The following is an 18826-nucleotide window of genomic DNA, read 5'->3' as shown; positions in this document are numbered from 1 at the left end:
GCATAGCGGCCCACGCAAGAGGCCGCGTTTCTACCAGAAAGCCCGCCTTCGTGCATAGCGTTTGGCGCGAGCGTTTCCCGGTAAACATTACGCTGACATTCGCTGCAGTTTCTGGGAAGCGTTGTTAGATATGGAGCTGTTTCCTGCGATTACTTCGAGTTCCCCAGACCACATCGGATTGCAGCACAGCTAATTGAGGAATGCAGAAGCAGGAAATTGCATTCCAGAGAAGCGGCCGAGCAAACAAGTTTAAGGCAACAAGTTCACGTGCCAACAAGTTCGTGCGTCGCCGGGATTAGAAGGGGGCCTCGTACAATGGAGCTCAATCGTCCCCCTTCGGCTTTGAAGAAGGCATCTGCTACCGCTGCGGAGCCGAGCCACCGGGTGCAGGTGGGCCCTTGTGCAATGAAGCATGAGCGCCCCCCCTCCTTCTCCAGCCTAGAAGAAGTGGATTGCCAGTCTGCGAGGCAAGACCGCAGAGAGCCGCCAGGTGCGACACCGCGACACGGGCGCCTACCATTGGCTGAAAGTGGCGTCATCGGAGCGGACTCTCCCATTGGTGAAACATGACGTGACTTACAGTGCTCGAAGGGTTTATAAGAAGCCTTCCAGAGAGACCTGAGGATTCTGGGACATTCCCTGATTCCCTGATTCACCTCTCTCCAACTTCTTGCCGCGGGCCGCAGCGTCCGAATTGCTGCCGGCCCGTAATGTCTGCACGACTGTTAATTGACGTCTCAGCTCCCTGTACATAATGTAGAATAAATCCTCCCAAGTTTTGGGTTTTTCATCCCGAACTCCGTCCCCCAACCCCTACAGCGTGAGAAGCAGTCAGGGATATTTGATTGCTATCGCGTTCCACTGTTAAAGGCGACGCTTAAGCTTACTCCAAATTTTTATATGAATCCTTGAACTTATTTCCCATGTCCAGATATTGCGACCGATTTTCGCAACGTCGCTTCGCACTTGCTTCATAGCTATCCATGCGCCCCGTATAGTTCGTCACCCGTCGGGGTAGCCTTTACTATGGCTATGGCGTTGCAGTGCTGAGCTCGAGATCGCGGGCTTGCCTGCGGTTGCGGCGGCCGCGTATTGATGAGCGAGAGATGCAAGTACGCTGTTAATGCAAAAATTGCAAAGGTGTAAAGATAAAATTGTTTGCATAACGTTCTTATGTTGTGCCGTGTTTCATTGAATCATATAAGAGAAAGCGAGAACCTACGACACCGTTTATTGTGGTACACAGCGAGAGAAAGAGACGTATAACTTTATTATGTCCTTGATTGTGTTCAGGGGTGGCGGGGTTTGGGAGATTAGCCCCCAGTCCCCCCCCCCCCCCCCCCCCTCCTCTTCCTCAGTCGGCGGCCGGTCCTTGCTTTCTGGCGGCGTCTTCGGCCATCCTGATGGCCCAGAGTTGCCCCTCTGGGTCCAAGCTGAGTAACAAAAGTCTCCCACTGCTCGGCCGTAGTTATGATGCGTGTAGCGTTAGCACGGTAGGTGTTGGTGGGTGAGGCTTTGGGCCATTGCCAGATAATGGAATCGAGGTCAGAGGATAATGAGATCGAAGCGGCGAGAGCCGCCACTTCGATGGGTGCCGCCAAGTTTGTATGACGCAAAGTTATGGTGTCGAGTTTGATTCGTTGCATTATGTCGGCGAAATAGCGTCTTCGACGCAAACGTAAAGCCTTCTTTTGCGCCTCGCTCATGTACAGTTGCGCTGACGCTATTTCCGTGTTCGAAAACTCCCTAATGTGCATGGCATGACGTGAGTGTGTTGCATAATGTCATGTTCAGTGCGGGCGCGCGTACTCGATCGGTCTTGCGGTGAAGCTTTGCCCACAAGCCGTGACTATCGCGCTGGGCTGCATCCTCGGTTCATAAACCCGCGTTTGTTGGCGATCTGTCTGTGGTGCCTCCTCCGCGCCGTATCGGGGGGTCGACGAATTCGGCCGCAGTGCCCTTAGTGCGTCGCGGTTTTGAAGGAGCGTCGCGTCCGTTCGTGACCGCGCTCGCAAGGTGAGCCTCGCGCAAACCCATCTCGACAACATATATCGACTGCATCAATTAAATTTGCATGATATTTGGCAAGCATACGTGCGTTTGACCCCGCGTCAAAAGTGGCTTGCCTGCTGCGCCAAATGGGCTTTAATTCTTGCAGGAAACTCTTAAGGTACGTACCACCTCCAGTACAGTGAAAACGACGCGCCTGACAGAAAGTGTTTGCCAGACGCAAATACGTCACATGACGAACTTTCTTTTTCCCGTGTGTGTTGTTTCGGTATCACACTTGGCTGCACGTCGTAAACAGGTAACGTAGATGTGACTGCAACAGAGCAATGCGCGTTTCGCGTAGAGACGATGAGAAGCATCCCGGCGTTTAAGTCTTGCTAAACGTGAATGCTCTGATGGCCATTACGTCGAGACGGCGTCGTCACCGGACGGGTGGAGAACGGTGAAGGCCGCGCAGCCTTTGTTTCCCTTCAATTATACGTGCGGCATGTTCAACGGTCTTCTTTTCTGGCGGCGTCGTCGTGTCCTTGACCTTACCCTCAGCCGCTGTAGTATCAGCCTGTGGCGCTGCTGAGTTCAGTGCATCCACGTCGACCTTAACCCTGTGTTTAGGGCCGTCGTTATGCGGGAGCGTGTGAAGCTGCGTTGAGGTTTGGCGCGGAATTCGTGGCGGCAAGCACTTGTACTTGCAGGGATTGTAAGTTTCGCGGGATGGCATCTCCTCTACGACGCTGGCGCAAGTCGCTTTCGTTGTAATTTTTATTGCACATGGCTCTGCATTGGATGACTCACTCGCGTCGCTCACCGATTACGATGGATGGCAAGGGCGCTGCCACTCCGAAGTAACCCTGGTTTTTCTGTTATGTATCTCTGTCCGGTGCAGTTTTCACGAAGTAAGCCAGTGAGCTCTCTCCTTGTTGCCGACTGCAGCGATGTGTCTTTCTTCTTGCCACCTCTTCTTTTTTTCTTCTTTTTTTTTCTTTGTCCACCGTAATTTTCCGTCGTCACGCGCCGCTGTCTGCCGCTTCTTCGGGGGGCCACATGTACAACGCCGATTACGCGAGACACGCACGCTGGCTTGAGTCATCTCTGTGGGGTACGGGGCTAACTGCCGCACTTTAGTACTCGGTGGAGCTGCAGAGAGGGAGAGAGAGAGAGAGAGCTATATTGGCAGCTGCAGCGCTGTGCTAGACGTCGGAGAAGGAACAGACACAATCGGACAGGCAACCACCGGGCAATCTTGTGATCAGCGGAGGATGTGCTCGAGCAAGTGATGCTTCGAAGGGGGGGGGGAAGGGAGACAAACAAGGTTCCCCCCCCCCCCTACACCCCGTAGAGATTGGTTCCAGAAGCAGGATGTATTGCCGTTGCGTTTGTTTGTCTCTCTCTGCCAACCCCAAACACACTTCTCGCGTTCTCTTCGGCGTTTACGTCACCGAACGTCGGCGTCTGTGTGCCATTGCGGTTTCCGTGCGTGCGTGCGCGTCTCTTGCGGCTTCTCGTTTTTTGTGTCGACGGCGCCATTTGGAAGGAGGAAGCGGAGCGACGGCGGAATCCCGAAGATCGCGCGCAACCGGAGTGGTGGCACCGCAAAATAGGGTCAATTCCCGCGCGACACTGTTGATCGAAGGAAAGGCGGCGGTAGGAGGAGGAGGCCGGCGATGCCAAGGGGCACACACACCGCGGAGGAGCATCATCCCCGCCCTCTCAACCTCGGACCTTGGCGGAGGACAGGGCGACGAAGCCGCCGCCACTCTGCGGCTTTTCCTGGTTGTCGTTGACTTCTTAAGGAAAGAAGAAGAAGAAAAGGACGTTTATGAAACCAGAGCGAGCTCACGAGGGCAACGTGGACCTACTTTTTTTCTTTTTTGCGTCCTTGATTGTTTTGCTCACAGGCTGCCTTCGCATGGCGCCCACCTCCTCTCCAGAGAGCCGCCGTCGGCGTGCTGTGCCCCCCTCTTCTGTAAGCGAATACGTAACCGCCACTTTGCGGGCTAATAGTGTTTCATGACCCCCTATACCGCGACTCTGAAACTTCCTCTCTGTGGCTGAACAGGTGACCCTGTATATATGCGGTATAGGTTTGCTAACGTATTCCTTCAAGCGTATACTACCTCTCTCAATGGCCATCGACTTAGGCGCACAGCAGCGAGGCACCTCTGCTGTACGTCCAGTTCGCTTAGAACACAAGCTGCGTCGAAAGGCCGTAGACTGGGCGTAGACATTGAAAAGTTTACCCGTACTTGACACGGATATTATTCATGAAGCTTTCCAATAAAGTCACTTCTTTTTCTTTCTGGTGACAGTGGGTGACTGTCGATGCATCCGTCAGCAGAATGGCGTCGTGGTTATTCGTTCTAAACTGTTTTTTTTTCCGAGAAACAAACACGTACTGTCTTTTCGTATCCTTCCGTAATTTCCTTTCTTTTTTGGCCTTCACTAAATAAAGTTTGTACCACCACCACCACTTCCGTAGCCTTCCTGCCCTCCGTCTTGTTTTTGAACTGGTGCGTGTGCTGTTGGGTGTTGCATTCCTCCTCCCGTCTCCATCCTCACTTCCTCTCCGCCTTCTCTCTATCTCTCTCTGTGTGTCTCTCCCTCTCTCTCTCTCTCGTAGCGCGCTATAGTTTCGGGGGCCTCTCTCTTCCTCTCTCTCTCTGTGGAGAGAGGGAGAGAGGCGCTCTCGATTCCTTTCCTCCCCTACTTCGAGCGGTCCGCCGCCTCGCTCGCCCACCTTGCTCTCGCGTGGCGGCTGTTTCCCAGCGATCGGGCGACAAAACGGACGGCCCGTCGTCGGACTCTCTCGTCGAAGGCCGTTCCGATCGGCTCCCAGCCTGAGAAGCCGCCTAGGCCGGTGCTGCATCGCTATCCGTTCTCTCGGCCGACTTCGCGCCGCAAATATCCAGCCGAAGCAACTGTGCCCGCGCGCTTTCGCACCAGCTGTGCCCCGACGTCCGTGTCCGTGCGCGTGTTGGTGTTGTGTACGCTCTCGTCGCCGACTCGATTCACGAATCGCATGTCGCCCGTCAACTCGACTCAGTTTTCGATGGATGCGGCGGGCGCCGCTTGCGCGGCTGGCTAGCGCGTAATTCACACGTCGGCGCCAGCGACTCCTCGCAGCAGTGTTTGTCTCTTCTCGTGGATGCTTGCGGTTACTCGACGCGGCCACTACTCCCGTGTGTGCTGTAGTTGATAAAAAAAAAAGTTTGTGTGCTCTGTGCCGCCGTCTCGCGTCCGGTGGGATTGCGTCACCGCCGCGGGAACCCTTGGCGTTCCTTCGGGATCTGGTTGCCTACCGCGGAGCCTGTCAGTCGCGCCAGTATTTACGACCCCGTGTGCTGCGTGCGCTGGAGAACAGGGCGTCCGCGGCTCGAAAAGCAAGACAATGGTGTTTGCCGTGGCCGTGTCTTTCTCGGAGGGCGACTGCGCCGACGGGTCGCGACGACGCGGAGGAATTCGACGAGTGAGAGAGCCTGCGTTTGTCTCCCTCTGTCTCTTTGTTGCATTTGTTTAGTGGTGTCTGTTTTGCGCCTTGTTTATTTGGTCTTCGCTGTTTTCACCAGTCTCAATCCTTCGATGCGCGTGACGCGTTTTCGTGCACTAAGTTGCTACGCTTTATTTGCTGTCTGTAGCGTATGCACTCGTTTGTGGGTGTACTACCCAGCATAAGTATGTAACCCTTGTCCTCGCACCCTCCGTGCCACTATATTGCAGTACGTGGAGAAGTTTGTGACCTTGCAGCCACCAAAACTTTTTAATGAAATTTCATCACGCACCGTGTGCGCCTTCACTAATTACGTAGAGCCGCACAGAGTCCATTTAGCACACAGTGATGAGATGTAAGTTTTTTTTTCCCCAGAACTATCAAGAGTCTATGGTTTCGGTTTCACGGAGTATCACTGCTAGCGCCGTGGAGAGGGGCTACTAACGGTTTTTGTAATCGTGTTAGAAAATGTCTGCGGGGAGGCATTAGGGTGATAATTCTGGACATTGCCAAATTCCGTTATGTTGTAAAATTCCGCAATGTTGGCGTTTTTTTTTAGCCAATCAAAGAGGCCCTGGTAGTTATTTGAGCCAGTCAGGATTGACAAGATGAAGAATTTGGCAGTTTCCAGACTAGCGCTCCTGGTGGAGCCCAAGTGCGACGCATTACCGCGTATCAGCAGATCGTATATAGCTCTCGGCGAGGCGTCATCAATTTCGAAAATTGCAAACCGAGTGGCATTTGTCTAACTGTGCGCGTGGCTTTTTAGCGGTCTCTTAGCCATAGAAAGTTTCGAATTTCTATAGAATTTCTTTCGAAAAGAAATCATTGTGGTCAAAATGTTTAATGCCATTTCAGACCATGCGAACAATCAGAAACGAGATTCGAAATTTTTTTTGCCTCGGCTGTTGGCAGCTTGCCGCCATAACATGGAATCAGGTTGGGTTTTTCTGCCAGGTTGTCCGTCGGGACGTTTCCGAAGCCGTTACTTATGTACAGTATATAGCCATAGAAGTTCTTTGAACGGATGGTAACGTGACACTAAGCGGCAACAATCGAGAATTAATTTGGAAACCTATATAAACTATTTTGCGGATGCGCTATAGAGTGTCGGAATGTTGGGCTGTCAACGCGGACGACCGGTTCGCTATAATGAAACGCAGAGTGCCATGATTGATTCGCATGTTTACAAGCGATGATTCATGGAGATTGCATTTCATGAGTCACTGTTGCGGTGGCTTCACGAAACGGGCATCCATTCTTATGACATCAAATTTCAGTTCCGTTGTATGACGCGGGGCATATTGAGCGAATAAAAAAAAAGAAATGTATGAACATTATTGTGCAGGTATAATATGGGCGTTTCACGTGCGAGTGAGCTTCGTGTCGCTTCGCACACAGTAATTGAGGAAATAATCGTGTTATAGCCCAAGATAGCGGCACCAATTAACCGAATAGGACGTCGTGGAGATAGGATCCTTTCATATGCGACAGTGAGTTTCACACAGGCGTTTACCTCGAGCGAAACCGCGGTGCATGATTGTTGGGTGATATCTATATAAGCCACCCTTATTGCTTATTATCGTTGCTTGATGGAGCAAGTTCTGCACGAGCTGCAGAAACACGTTCTAGTGTGACTCATCGTGTAGTCAACGCCGTAACCGAAGCGATCGAGTGGGCGGCCTGTGGACGCGTCACCCGGAAAGCCTCCTATCGTGGTGTCTCATATCCGGCGCGTGCGCGAGTGGGGCGTCAATTTCGAAAAAAGCACGCGCCGCTGCTATCTGATACGCGTGAATGTTTTGACGTTTCTTCGACGACGACACCGCCGCTTGTTGGGCCACGATTACGACCTTTGACGCCAACCTTTCCCTGCATTCCGACCCGTCAGTTGTGTTTGCAATCATCGTCGTCAGGGGTGTTTCGTCTTCCGTTCCGCGATCAAACATCCCGCGCGGGTTTTTCTATTTCTTTCGGAGGGGAGGGCGGGGCAGGGGGGCGTGGCCCCCGTATATATCAACGCGGGGCGAGTCGCAGTTACGGCCTGGGATATCCGGCCGTGGGAGCATTCCATTCGGGGTTCGGTGTTCGGTCGTCAAAGAAAGTCGGGAAGTTTTTTTGAGTCAATCCAGGGGAGTCTCTTTCATGTTGCGGAGGCTGTCGGGAACGAATATTCTTTTTGTTTCTTTTAACCCTGTAATTTTCACAGTTCGATAGCAAGGAAAATTTAACCCACTTGCCACCTTTATATCTTGCGATACAGAATGCATCAAAAAAAGAAAAAAAAAACGATAAGTAATATAACAAATTAGTGGTGTAATTAATTAGTCACTGGTTCTTTAACAACTGTAACATCGCAAGAGGGTACCAAAAGCGCCTCCGTAAGCTATGAGTTAAATTTACGAGTTGCTTAAATATAAAAGTTGTGAGTTGCTTAAGTAAGCATTTTGAGGCATCAAACTCGGCCTATGAGAAGCATAATTGATACGTCGGACGCTAGAGTTAGCCCTGTAATAATAACGTACTAAGCGCACTTTCACGTATAAGCACTGAAATAATGCAGGAGTATGTTCTCTATGCGTAATTTCTCTACAACAACCGGAAAGTGCGCACATGCACAATATATTATGTATGCATGCGCAATCTTGCATACGCTCGGCATTATGTCGACGCAGCTGCATTTTTTTCCGAGTTAATTGTTTCGCTTAGAATGAGTGCATTGGGGGGGAGGGGGGTGTATTACTTGCCTTGTGACGCGTGGGAAAGCTTATATACGCCCCTTACTGCATTTAGTTGCAGGGTATATGGTGACTGTCATGTGTATGTAGCTTGTCACTTTTTATTTGCTCGTGTCTTTTATTTCGTCACTTCATTGCATTCCAACCTATACGGACTGGCCAGGAACTTGGATGTTAACAGATGAGATCAAGAAGAAGGACCGCGCAACAATCGACGGAACGAAAAACGTTAGGCTTAACGTTAAGATACATCAAGTCAACGGTGTGGATGAGCGTATAAGATAGTAAGCCCGGGTAGCCGGTATTCTATGTTGGCGTCAAGAAATGGAGTTGCTCGCTGTGCAGATAACTTGTGCCCTATTCGATTAACAGAATACAGGCGCTATATGGGAAACTCAGTCGACGACCGCACAGAATTAAGTTGTGCGACGCTATTAGGAGATCTGCAGGCATATAGTATGATGAAATGAGCTGACGCAATGCGGTGGTAAATGGAGATCGCTTGGGAGGGGTATTAGTACGCTGCGCTGGACACATGATAGCCTGATATGACGATGCTGGCGTTTCCTCATCGTTATCGCGTTGCAATGAGCTTGCACGTTTTCCTGCTCTAACGTATTAAATAAAAAATATTGCGCATTATGACTTTTTATGAAGTACAACTCAAGTAAGCGTCACATCTATGTGCACTCAAAGAACGTATAAGTTCCCCTTTAGACTAGAGCGTTACGCCTGAATTAAGCAACTCGTTGAGCTCCCAGGAGCAGTTTCTTTCGGTCTCGTTGTTATGCCTATACGTAATGCAGCTTTAAATCTATAGCTACCACGCATGGTGGGTATAACGTGCGGTGCGTTTAAGGAACTTACAGCGGGATGTTTTACATACGTCACGGTGCCTGTAAATTACTGGCGCTGGCTAACACTCCCAGGGCTCTAGGTCTAGTTCACGTGCACAAAAATTTTAGTTTTTGGGTGGAGGGCCGCGCTGCTGTAGCTTAATTTGTGAAGCACCGCACGCGTAATGCTTCTTCGCCCACCCGCGGCGGCAAATTGTTCTTTCGCCCTCTTTCACTTTGCTTATTATTCATAAACGTTTCAGTGAATGGGGTTAGCTTCCGCTATGCTTTCTCTGGCTCCATTGTCTGTCGGCTTTGTGCGGTCGTAATAAAAACATTGGGCAGAAACTGTCGACGACGATTGTCGATGAAAGCGAATAGCCGGAACGCGAAAGAGAGAGAGAGAGAGAGAGAGAGAGAGAGAGAGAGAGAGAGAGAGAGCGTTTTACTTGCGGAGTCCGGACTCCGCAAGGAAAACGCTCTCTCTCTATCACCGACCAACCGCGAAAACGGCCGATAGAGCCAAAGAAAGCCGTACTATTCGCTTTAACAATCAAGCCGCGTGGCTTCCGTTACTCTTCCCGCTAACAACCAACGCGTGCCGTTCTTTCAGACCGTTTTTCACTTGAGCGACCGAAGTAAATTAAAATTGAGTCACTTTAGCGTATACGCCAAAGAGGGTGAATGCGAAAGCTTGCGCGCTCAAGAGACACTCATTAAATTACTTGGCGTTCTCATTCGAATGCGCTGTGACTTCTCATTACTTGTTTCCTCCGACCAAAGGTCGTGGGTTCGAGTGCCTTAACTCTATATTAAATTACTGTCCCTTAATTAACTTTGCATTAACGCCGTAGTTTTGACTCCCACCGAAGGTCGTGGGTCTGAGTGCCTGAATTAACGACGACGAACGCGCGAGCATGTCTATACCCTTTTCTGTACCGCACGCCGCGTTTTCCAGACCATCGGGGACATATGAGCCACTTAAGGATTTCGCGTTAAAGAGCCTTCTTGCGCACGTGTTAGGAAACGAAGAGTGCGCCGAACATTGCAAGTACACGCCTGTTTATGTAACAGCAGCATCCTGAGGCGTAACCGCAGAGGCCCGGCGGCCGGGCGCGCCTGCTCGCCGTCTGTCAATAGCGACACGGCGCTACTCGATCCACTCGATCGCTCGTCGGGCCGTGGACGCCGCTGAAGACATCGCTGCCGGCTGGGCCGGGCGCGGCGAACCCGTTGTGTCATCGCCTCTGCGTGTGTCGTGGTGATCGCTCTCTGGGAGCCTACGTACTTACACGCTGTTTTTGCTGCTTCGTGTGCATACGCGCATACACTCCGGCCGCGTGTGCAAGCGCTTTTCAAGGGCACATCGCCTCACCGCCGCCGACAACGTTCGTTCCCTGTATGCAGCGGTCGTTCCTTTTGCGCTCCTTGTTGCTTTGATTTGTTCGTATTATTTACTGCCGTGTATTCGTGCACGTTTTGCATACTCTGGCGTCTCTCTCTCTCTCTCTCTGTGTGTGTGTGTGTGTGTGTTTTCGCCTTCATATCTTACTCGTCGCTGTTTAGCACATCTGGATGCCATAACGTCGTCGGCGTTTCTTTGTTTACTCACCGCTTTTTTTTTTTTTTTTTTTTTGCCTGCATGCCTGCCTACGCGGCATGCTCAGAGCGCTGTGCGGCGAAACATCAGGCCGGAAGTTGATGTTTGGCAGACGCCCCTCCGGTCCCCTCAACCTCCGCCGCGCGCGGCATCCCACCTCACGTGGCCCTCCCTCCCTCCCCTCCCACATCCCTTTTCCACGTCTTCATCTGTCATCAACATTGCTAGCGGTCCCTTCTCTGCAGATGTGACGAGCGACTGCGCCCCCCTTCTCCTTCCCAATCTCCTCTCCTGTCGCGCGACCGCGAGTTGCGTGTTTGGCGACTTGGCGTACCCGTGCTCTGAGCGTTTTATTTTTTTCTTTCGCGTGGGCAGCTCGCAAGTGGCTGGCGACCAGTGACTGACCCCCCTATTCGGAGTGCTTAGCGCAATATCACTTCTTTTTTTTGTCGTGCTACATTTGTGTTTGCGTATTTTAACTTTACGCGGTATTACGTGTCGCCACCTTGGAGCTGCTGCTTCTATTGCGCTTTTTTTTTTCCTTTATCGTGTCGATAGACGCCGTAAAGCACCGAGAAGGACTCCTTCGCCTCTCCCTCTGATGGCGATGAGCGATAAGAGAAACTGGAGCGACACAAGGCCTCTCTGCGTTCGACACCGAGGGGAAAAAAAAAGAAAAAAAAAGAGAGGCATTGGGACTCGTGACGGTTGCTGCTCCGTTGCTCGCTCGCGTGCCGGTGCGCTTTGAGCGCGCGTATTCCGGCTCTCCGGGTTCCGGTAACACCGTTCCCGTTCGCTCGAGCTTGGTCGCGTTGGTTCCCACCGCGCGAGATTTTATTTCTTGGGCTTTGCGCGCGGGCTCCTGCTCTGGCCGAGGGGAGGAAAGCGCGGAGCAAGGGAGAAATAGTGCGCGAGCTCCTTCGGTCGGTACTGTGCGTTATTTGCTGAAATTAACCAGGAGAAGAGAGAAAGGTTGTTGGTTTATTTATTTAAACGTTCTCTTAACGCTCATGTGAGGGATAAAGAAGGAAATTGTGTCGATGGTGCTGCACTGGTGCCGCGGACGGATAAGGCGGTGCAATTATGTCATCGCCCACTACCGTAATTGATTTGTAATTTACTTCGTTCCTGTCGCAAGTTGTAGTCAGCCGCTTTACCCAGTCCGACCGGCGAGTTTAGTTCCGTGGCACGTCGCTTCCAGTGACCAATTCTAAAATAAATAATTTAAGTGACGGATTTCGCATGCATAAATAAAATATACCTTTTAATGGAAGCTCCTTAGACATCTCCTAATGCCTGATGGACTGCTGCTATAGGCGATCTACGAGGGTGGTGCGGCATGTCGTTTCTTTGTACCTGCTTGAACGACGACGACGACGACGACAACAACAACAACAACGATGTTGAGGCTCTGCTATATGTACAGCGAACTCTACACTGGGCATGTTTAGGCGAAGACTTTTGGAACTTTAGAAACTGTGGAATATAAAGATAATGGACAAGACAATTTTTATATGCAATTTCATTCACTGTGGTCATTCAGTCATTGTTTCTCACTGCACTGATACCTAATGGGTGTGCATAGCACTTCAGTGATATATAGAACTCAATGTATGCTAAAGAAGAATACTACGTTAAGCTATATTCTTAAATTAGCTCGTAAACCGGTTAAGGAGGGACAAAATGAAAATTAGGTGGCAGCGATCCCTTGAAGTTTTCGCACTATATAACTGCCCGTGCCGTAATGCATTTAGGCAACGTCTGTTGCGGACTAATTAAACATTCTGTCAATAAAAGGAATGATTGCATCGATAACATCAACCAAAGAACCAATATAATGATTTTTTGTTTGTTTTTCCTCTGCACTGAAACTGGCCAAATACGAGATAAATCTGAAAGCCGGTGCCGTAACACTGACTTAACTGCGCTGCAGTATTGCGCGAAAATCGAAGCCAAACTTCCACCTTTATTTTCTCCGCTGGTAATCAATTAAGGCTCAATTAGTCAATAAATGAGAACGAGGTTACTAAGGAACGTTTAATGATTCTAAACTGTCTCTGTGTACCTTAAAGATTGACGCATGTTCATTGTTACCCCTGAAGATGCGGTAGAGCGACGTTGCAACCAACTGCACAAGGGAACTATATTCTACAACTATTTCTCTAGATACCTTACCTGCAACCGTTAAACACGCTGGGAACGTCTTGTCCCAGAAGTGCGGAGGCGCTCAGCCACGTTATGAGTGCAGCCTTCCGGAAGCGTCCTTGTCAAAGAGCAACGGATAACCTTGCACGAAATCGAAATTAGACCTTCCTGCCGCAGCACATTAATTTTCATTACCCCTTTTCTTTCTGGCATGTATACCGGATGTGATTAGTATTAGGACATAATGGGAACTTCAGGAATAGCAGTGACGTTTCAGACAAGAGGATATGTATTCCTTTCAGATTTATTGCACTGTCTAGATCAATTTCCGCTGTTTCTTGTGGCTTTTCAGTGAAACCATCTTCACAGTCTCGATGATTGAATACATTCGGCTTCGGTAACGGCTTTATGTTTGCATCAGATGGTGCTTGTCCATGTTGGCCAGTGCTTTCACAATAGTGCCCTTGGCAAGTTCTTAGCATTGTGGGATTGTCATATTCGAATTTTGCCTTATTCAAGAAAGTGGCAACATCTACCATGCGGCCGTCGTGTCAGGTGACTGGGACTGCACGTGACTTCGTCTCGTGTGCCATACTGGAAGCTGGAATAAATGTACTAGATAGGCGACAGATGGGCTGGTGTAGACGAAGTTAAACGCCTAGACAGATAGAATGAGAATGTTAATTTCAATGGCGATTCCAAGCCTTGTCCTAAAATGGCTCCTACTCCCTCTTGGTTGCTATCCATTCTTTCATCTAATAAGCAACTCGTCCCATCCATTCCCGTTTCTTTCCTTCAGCATTAGGGCCAAATTGCGGATCGATACCAACCCGTCGCAAATCGATTTCATGGCGCGGTAAACATAGACGACAACGTCAGAGCTGAGACGTCCTGATAGAAATGCAACACGACATGTCTTCGTGATCCCCATCGACAATCCTCAGGAGGAAGACGAATATAAGATCTCTTCTTGTGGTATTCTTGGTATTTTGTTGGCGTTCGCGTGTTTTTTTGCCTCTGTGTATATGAACCAAAGGAGTACTGGGGTCGTTCACCTCGCGGTAACTTTAGGCGTGCACTTCAGTCGAGGAAGGTAGACAAGCTTCCTCCGCTCCCGTAGATTTGTAGGTCTGGAGCGGTGGTGGTTGGAAACCCAACTTTGGGAGGCCGCGCGAATGATTGATTTTTCTAAACCTTTTTTATTCGGCGTTGACGTCAATTTTTTTTTTAGCGCTTTACCTCTTGGAAGTAGATCGCATCTCGTGTAGTGCGGGGTTATATTCGCCACACGACATTATATGTTCTGTCCGGCCCATATTTTAAGCAGCGCGCATGCAGACAAGGGCTAAGAAGGAACAACACGGGACGAGCGCTGTCCTGTGCTCATTGTTCGTTTGTTTGCTTGCTTGTTTGTTTGTTTTCTTCGTCATTTTCATCTGTTTGCGCGCGGCTTATAATGGATCGCTTCCAACGTGCCCGCTTCGCCACCCTTCTATATAGTTTTATCTGGGAATATCCGCTACCGACAGCAATGGAGGCGCTAGCTCGACGACGGGAAACAGCTACGGTTCCGGAGCTCGATTTCACCGTCCAACTCCAAGTTCGTCTTGCCGTGTGAGCAGCGACAACGCATACGAAGGAAATCGGCAGAGATATTCGAGCCACCTGCAGGGTTTCCTTCATCGGAGGGAAAGGCTGCAGCTGGAATCGTACACTGTATTGCACGGTAGTCGCGTAGACGGCCAGAATGGTATTTTCAAGCCACCGCGGCAGTGAAAGCTGGGTGAGCAAGCAGTTTCTCTCTCTCTTTTCTTTTTTTGGTCAGCTATGTTTGATTCGTTTTGCGCATTGCGTGAAGTTAGTTCGCGCCAGTTCCTGGAGCGCCGTGTAGTTCCACTTGGGGATCTCCTGCAAGAACTATTGCAATGCACAAATCAAACGCAAATGCGTTCGTTAATTGTGCGGGCATCAAATAGGCACCACGGACATGCTGCCGTGTGTGTTGTTGCTCCTGCCTCGTTTTAAAGGGACGCTAAGGGCAAATATTCAGTCACGCTAAAGTGATAGATTAGTGCTCGAGAATCTCTAAGGCGTCAATATTATCGCGAACAGAGCCTTCATAACCGAGAAATTGAGGCAAATGCAGGACATGATTAGAGACTCCCCCGGGATATTGAAGTGCTTTCCTTATGACGAAAGCACTCCTCAGTTCAATTTTATCACTAGTACTCAACTACTCGCTGCAAAAACGTCATTTTATTGCTTTATAAGACGAGATAAAATGCTACTTGCCCACTCTATTTGATTTTTAGAAAAAAATAACTCGTTAAAATTTCCCTTGACAACGACGCAGCTGGTCGAAAGGTTTCGTTTTCGCTCGACTCAGCGCCGCCCACGCTTTTGCGATCAGGTAGTTTCGTTATCGCGTAGTGCTACGCTGGTTTTGCTGCCTCGAAAAACTCGCCCAAACTGCAAGCAGCAGAGAATTCAACTTCCATGGGATGTCGCGCGATGCCTGAATGGTTTACGCCACTTGACCAGAGAGCAGCTGCAGCGGCGAATCCACCGCTCTGTCTTGGCTCGGTATCGCCGTCTGTCGGGCGCCGCTTTAGTCACCTACAGCAGCAAAGGGTGGTTACGGCGTATGCGACGTCACCACTCCCCCGGTTGGGTGGCGGGAGATTTGAATTTCGAGAAAGGTATTCGGACCCTACAGGTGCTGTTTTCCAGTTAGCTAAGTCTTTTCTTTGCACGAAACAAGCGTTGCGAGGTTTAGGAAATGGTATTTAAACAGTCCACGTGGACTTGGTGTTTGCCTTTAGTGTCCCTTTAACCGTGCAACCCGCCCGATGTTCGGATGAAACGCGCATAGGAAGCTTGAGAACCACTTTATGAGTAGTAACTTGAGAATGGGACTGGTGCCGTTACGGGTCCGCTCGCCAAAGATGGGCGCAGGCCCCAATGTAGGAATTGTACAAGACGAAATGGTGCCGACGTCGCATGAAGCGGTGAAAGCGAGTATATTAATAACGCGCTCTAGTTAGCCTTAGTTTTTTGTATCGTTTCGTACGAGAGTACAACTCGACTTCGCTGGAAATAACTTGGCTTTATTCAGTATTTGATAAAGCCCATGTTTGTCGCTAAAAGGCATATCATCATTATAACGACGATAGGGGTGGTCTGGTCTTTCATGTCCGGAAAGTCGTTTCTATGCGTTTCTCGTTCGTCTTTTTGGCGATAAATTTGTTGTTTGACTGACGCACTCCTAGCGAAGAGTTTTGAATACTTATCGGCCAGCCAAGGTACATTTCGCTCGTACGAGTATACAGACAATCTGAAGCTTCTGCGGTACGCGCGTAGCCCTGAAGTGCGCTGGAGCGACGATCACGTGACTTGGTTAAATAACATATGTAACGACTTTGTCGAGAATCCCTTCCCATCGGGTCCCGTCCTACCTGTGCATTTATATTCACGCAGTAAGTTAGATGAAGGTCAATGCTTCGTCGTCTGTATTCTTGTTTGTCCCGTCCTTCTCGCTATTTAGGCTTTAACGCGTGTTAGCTAGCCCACGCCAACTGTGGTTCACGGGACTCTTTAAATTCTCCAGGTATTTGCGGCAAGCAGTTAAAATACCGGTTCCTTTCTGCTGCATGTTACGTGTGTGCGTTTGGCAGCGTTACGGTCGCGCGCACAATTCGTGAATCTGAAACTTTTAGACAAATACTGGGCCAAGCATATGCGAAAATGGACACTAATCCTAGCCTGTACATAGGGTTGCGATGCAGGATTCTTGTTATACGCCATGTTAGAACACTACAGCGTATCGCCGTGTCCCTGTGTTCTGGTTGTCTTCTCGAGAGCTCGCCCAATTGCTTCCGCTACACCGTAGTGTTCCTATACATTATCGACTATGGCCAGTTCTGGCTTCTTTTGCCCCTTTTGCTATTATCTCCGTTCCCTGTACTAGCAAGCGACGCTCACCGAGTAGCCACCCTCAGTGGTGCCTTGGAATAGGGGCGTCGACCCTGCGCAGATGGGGAAGAAAACCGTGAGGACGGCCGACCACATCTGCCACCGCTAATTTCTAACCAATTAGAGCAAATAAAGTTTTCCTCCTCCTCCTCCCTGTTACGATCATCGTGCCTTGCTATGCTGCAAAACCTTATTATAATGTCCATTTCCACCGTCTCTACATATTTTGAGCAGGCCGCCGCTTCGTCTCCGCCTTGTGTATCTCTTCTTTCATCCGCCCTGCAAAGGGCACGGGCCCACGCAGCAACCACGGTGCTTGTAAACAGCCGAATCCAGCCGCTTCGGCGTACACGTGGGATGCCTGCTGCCACCCCGCTGGAAGGGAGGGGTGGGGTCGTCGGAAGAAGCAACAAACGTATCCTTCGCGGCCGCTGGCTGCATAGTGGAGGTGGCGTGTATAGCCGAGGATGTTGACGGAAACGTGAGGCATGGCCTTGAGGTGAGGGACCCACCTCGTGCAGGAACGATACGCTGCTTCACCGGGTCGTTGGCGCGGTTCTCAGCGGGGTGCCATGAACCCTCTGTCCCCCGTTTCACAATAATCTGACACAGGAATGGGAAATGTGCGAGGGTGTACGACTGAGCAGATGATCGACTCGGATGCGGAGGCAGACGAACGCCGCGGATGGGGCAGTCGAATTCGACTGGGTGACGTAGCTGTAGTTTACATTCCGGTGCCAGGATTTTTGTGAAACAGAGTATAGCTTTCGGAAGTATAGGTGGTAATACAGACGCCATTATTCAAAGATTGGCCTCACGGTTAGCTTCGGCCCCATCTCCTGCGACGGGGACTGCAGGCCGGTGCTAAGAGAGCGTGCTACGGCGAGGTCCGTATGCACCCATGCTCGGAAACCGTCCAAATCATTGGGCGAGATGTGTGCGGTCGATGGAGTTGTCTTATTCTGATGTCATGCATTCAAGGACAGTTCCAGAGCAGGTTCGCTGTGTCGATAGAGGCTTCGGCGCGAAAGCACATTGGAGAGGCAAACTTTTCTGTGATTTTCGCGACACCTCGAGGATATCGTTGTTGCCATCAGTCGACGATGCCGTGGAATAGCGTTTTATTTTCGTTTTAGTCGGCTATCAGTTGGCTCTGTAAGATCTATAATTGAATATGGAGGTGGTCATTCGGGACGTAGCATCACGAAACCATTTCCATTCTGACGTAAAACGAAGTACTACCGCTCGCATTTGGAGCCGGGTTGCCAGCGTTTGTGCATATATAACAATCAGTCTAGTTGGGCAGTGTTCAGGAAAAAAAGAAAAGAAAAAGACATATGGAGGTGCGCACACTTCTGTATGTAGGTTTCGCGTGCAGTGTCGTCGACTGTGTGGTCTGTTGCCTTTGGCTTCGACGTTTCAAGTACCGTTTCTTATTGCCGTGGGGAGGCAGCTCGATGCTGATAGCTCGGCCGGTTACCAGTGTTGCTTGTAGGGCGAGTAATGGCAAAATTTGGGATTTCTCCGGTTGACCCGATAATTTAAACGACGTTGAATGACACGCATCTGAACGTTTTGTTGACGCTTTCACGATGGAGAACAACAATAAGCAAAGAGGGACTTCTTTACATGCGTGTATTGCCTACTCGGGGACAAACGGTCTTAACGGTGTACTGTCTGCTAAACGACGTCCGTTCGTTGTCATAAATATTCAGTGTCCGCGTGGAAAACTCCGGGTGCCGCGATCTGCCCGCGGATAGCATGCCGGAATGTCTGTCATGCAAAATGAAGGCGGTATTTATTTTGCGGGCTTCTCGATATACCCGTATAGTATACTTCAAGGTGCGTTGACTGTTTTCCCGCTGTTTTCTGTCTTCGATCTTCCGTTGTTTACGCACGGGGAAAAACCCCACTGTCCTCCCCTCTCCGCTTCCGTTTGTTTCCCTTCGCTGGGCCTGTTTGTGCGTACTTCTTAATGTCTACAGTTTACGCTTAGTTTGTGCCAGCGTCTGCGCAGCGTCCAAGTTTCTTTATTTTATTC

The 18826-nt window shown here is 50.1% G+C and overlaps 1 protein-coding gene across 3 annotated transcripts in view; it reads left to right on the top strand.

The window, feature by feature from the left end:
- Ziz (dedicator of cytokinesis protein Ziz) overlaps window positions 1-18826 on the top strand; it is a 200005-nt gene that overhangs the window by 39559 nt on the left and 141620 nt on the right. Inside the window, exon 1 of one of the 3 annotated variants that reach the window (XM_065440179.2) lies at window positions 5244-5473. The exons of the other annotated variants lie outside the window; for them this stretch is intronic. Within the exon in view, the coding sequence (XP_065296251.1) occupies window positions 5396-5473 (78 nt within the window). The 5' untranslated portion in view covers window positions 5244-5395. Of the gene's footprint in view, window positions 1-5243; window positions 5474-18826 lie in introns of those variants that run through there. 3 annotated transcript variants of the gene reach the window in all.

This window comes from Dermacentor albipictus, chromosome 1, assembly GCF_038994185.2.
Source record: "Dermacentor albipictus isolate Rhodes 1998 colony chromosome 1, USDA_Dalb.pri_finalv2, whole genome shotgun sequence".
NCBI classification, from domain to species: domain Eukaryota; kingdom Metazoa; phylum Arthropoda; class Arachnida; order Ixodida; family Ixodidae; genus Dermacentor; species Dermacentor albipictus.
The sequence above is the reverse complement of the archived record's forward strand: the minus strand, read 5'-3'. Positions and strand labels throughout refer to the sequence as shown.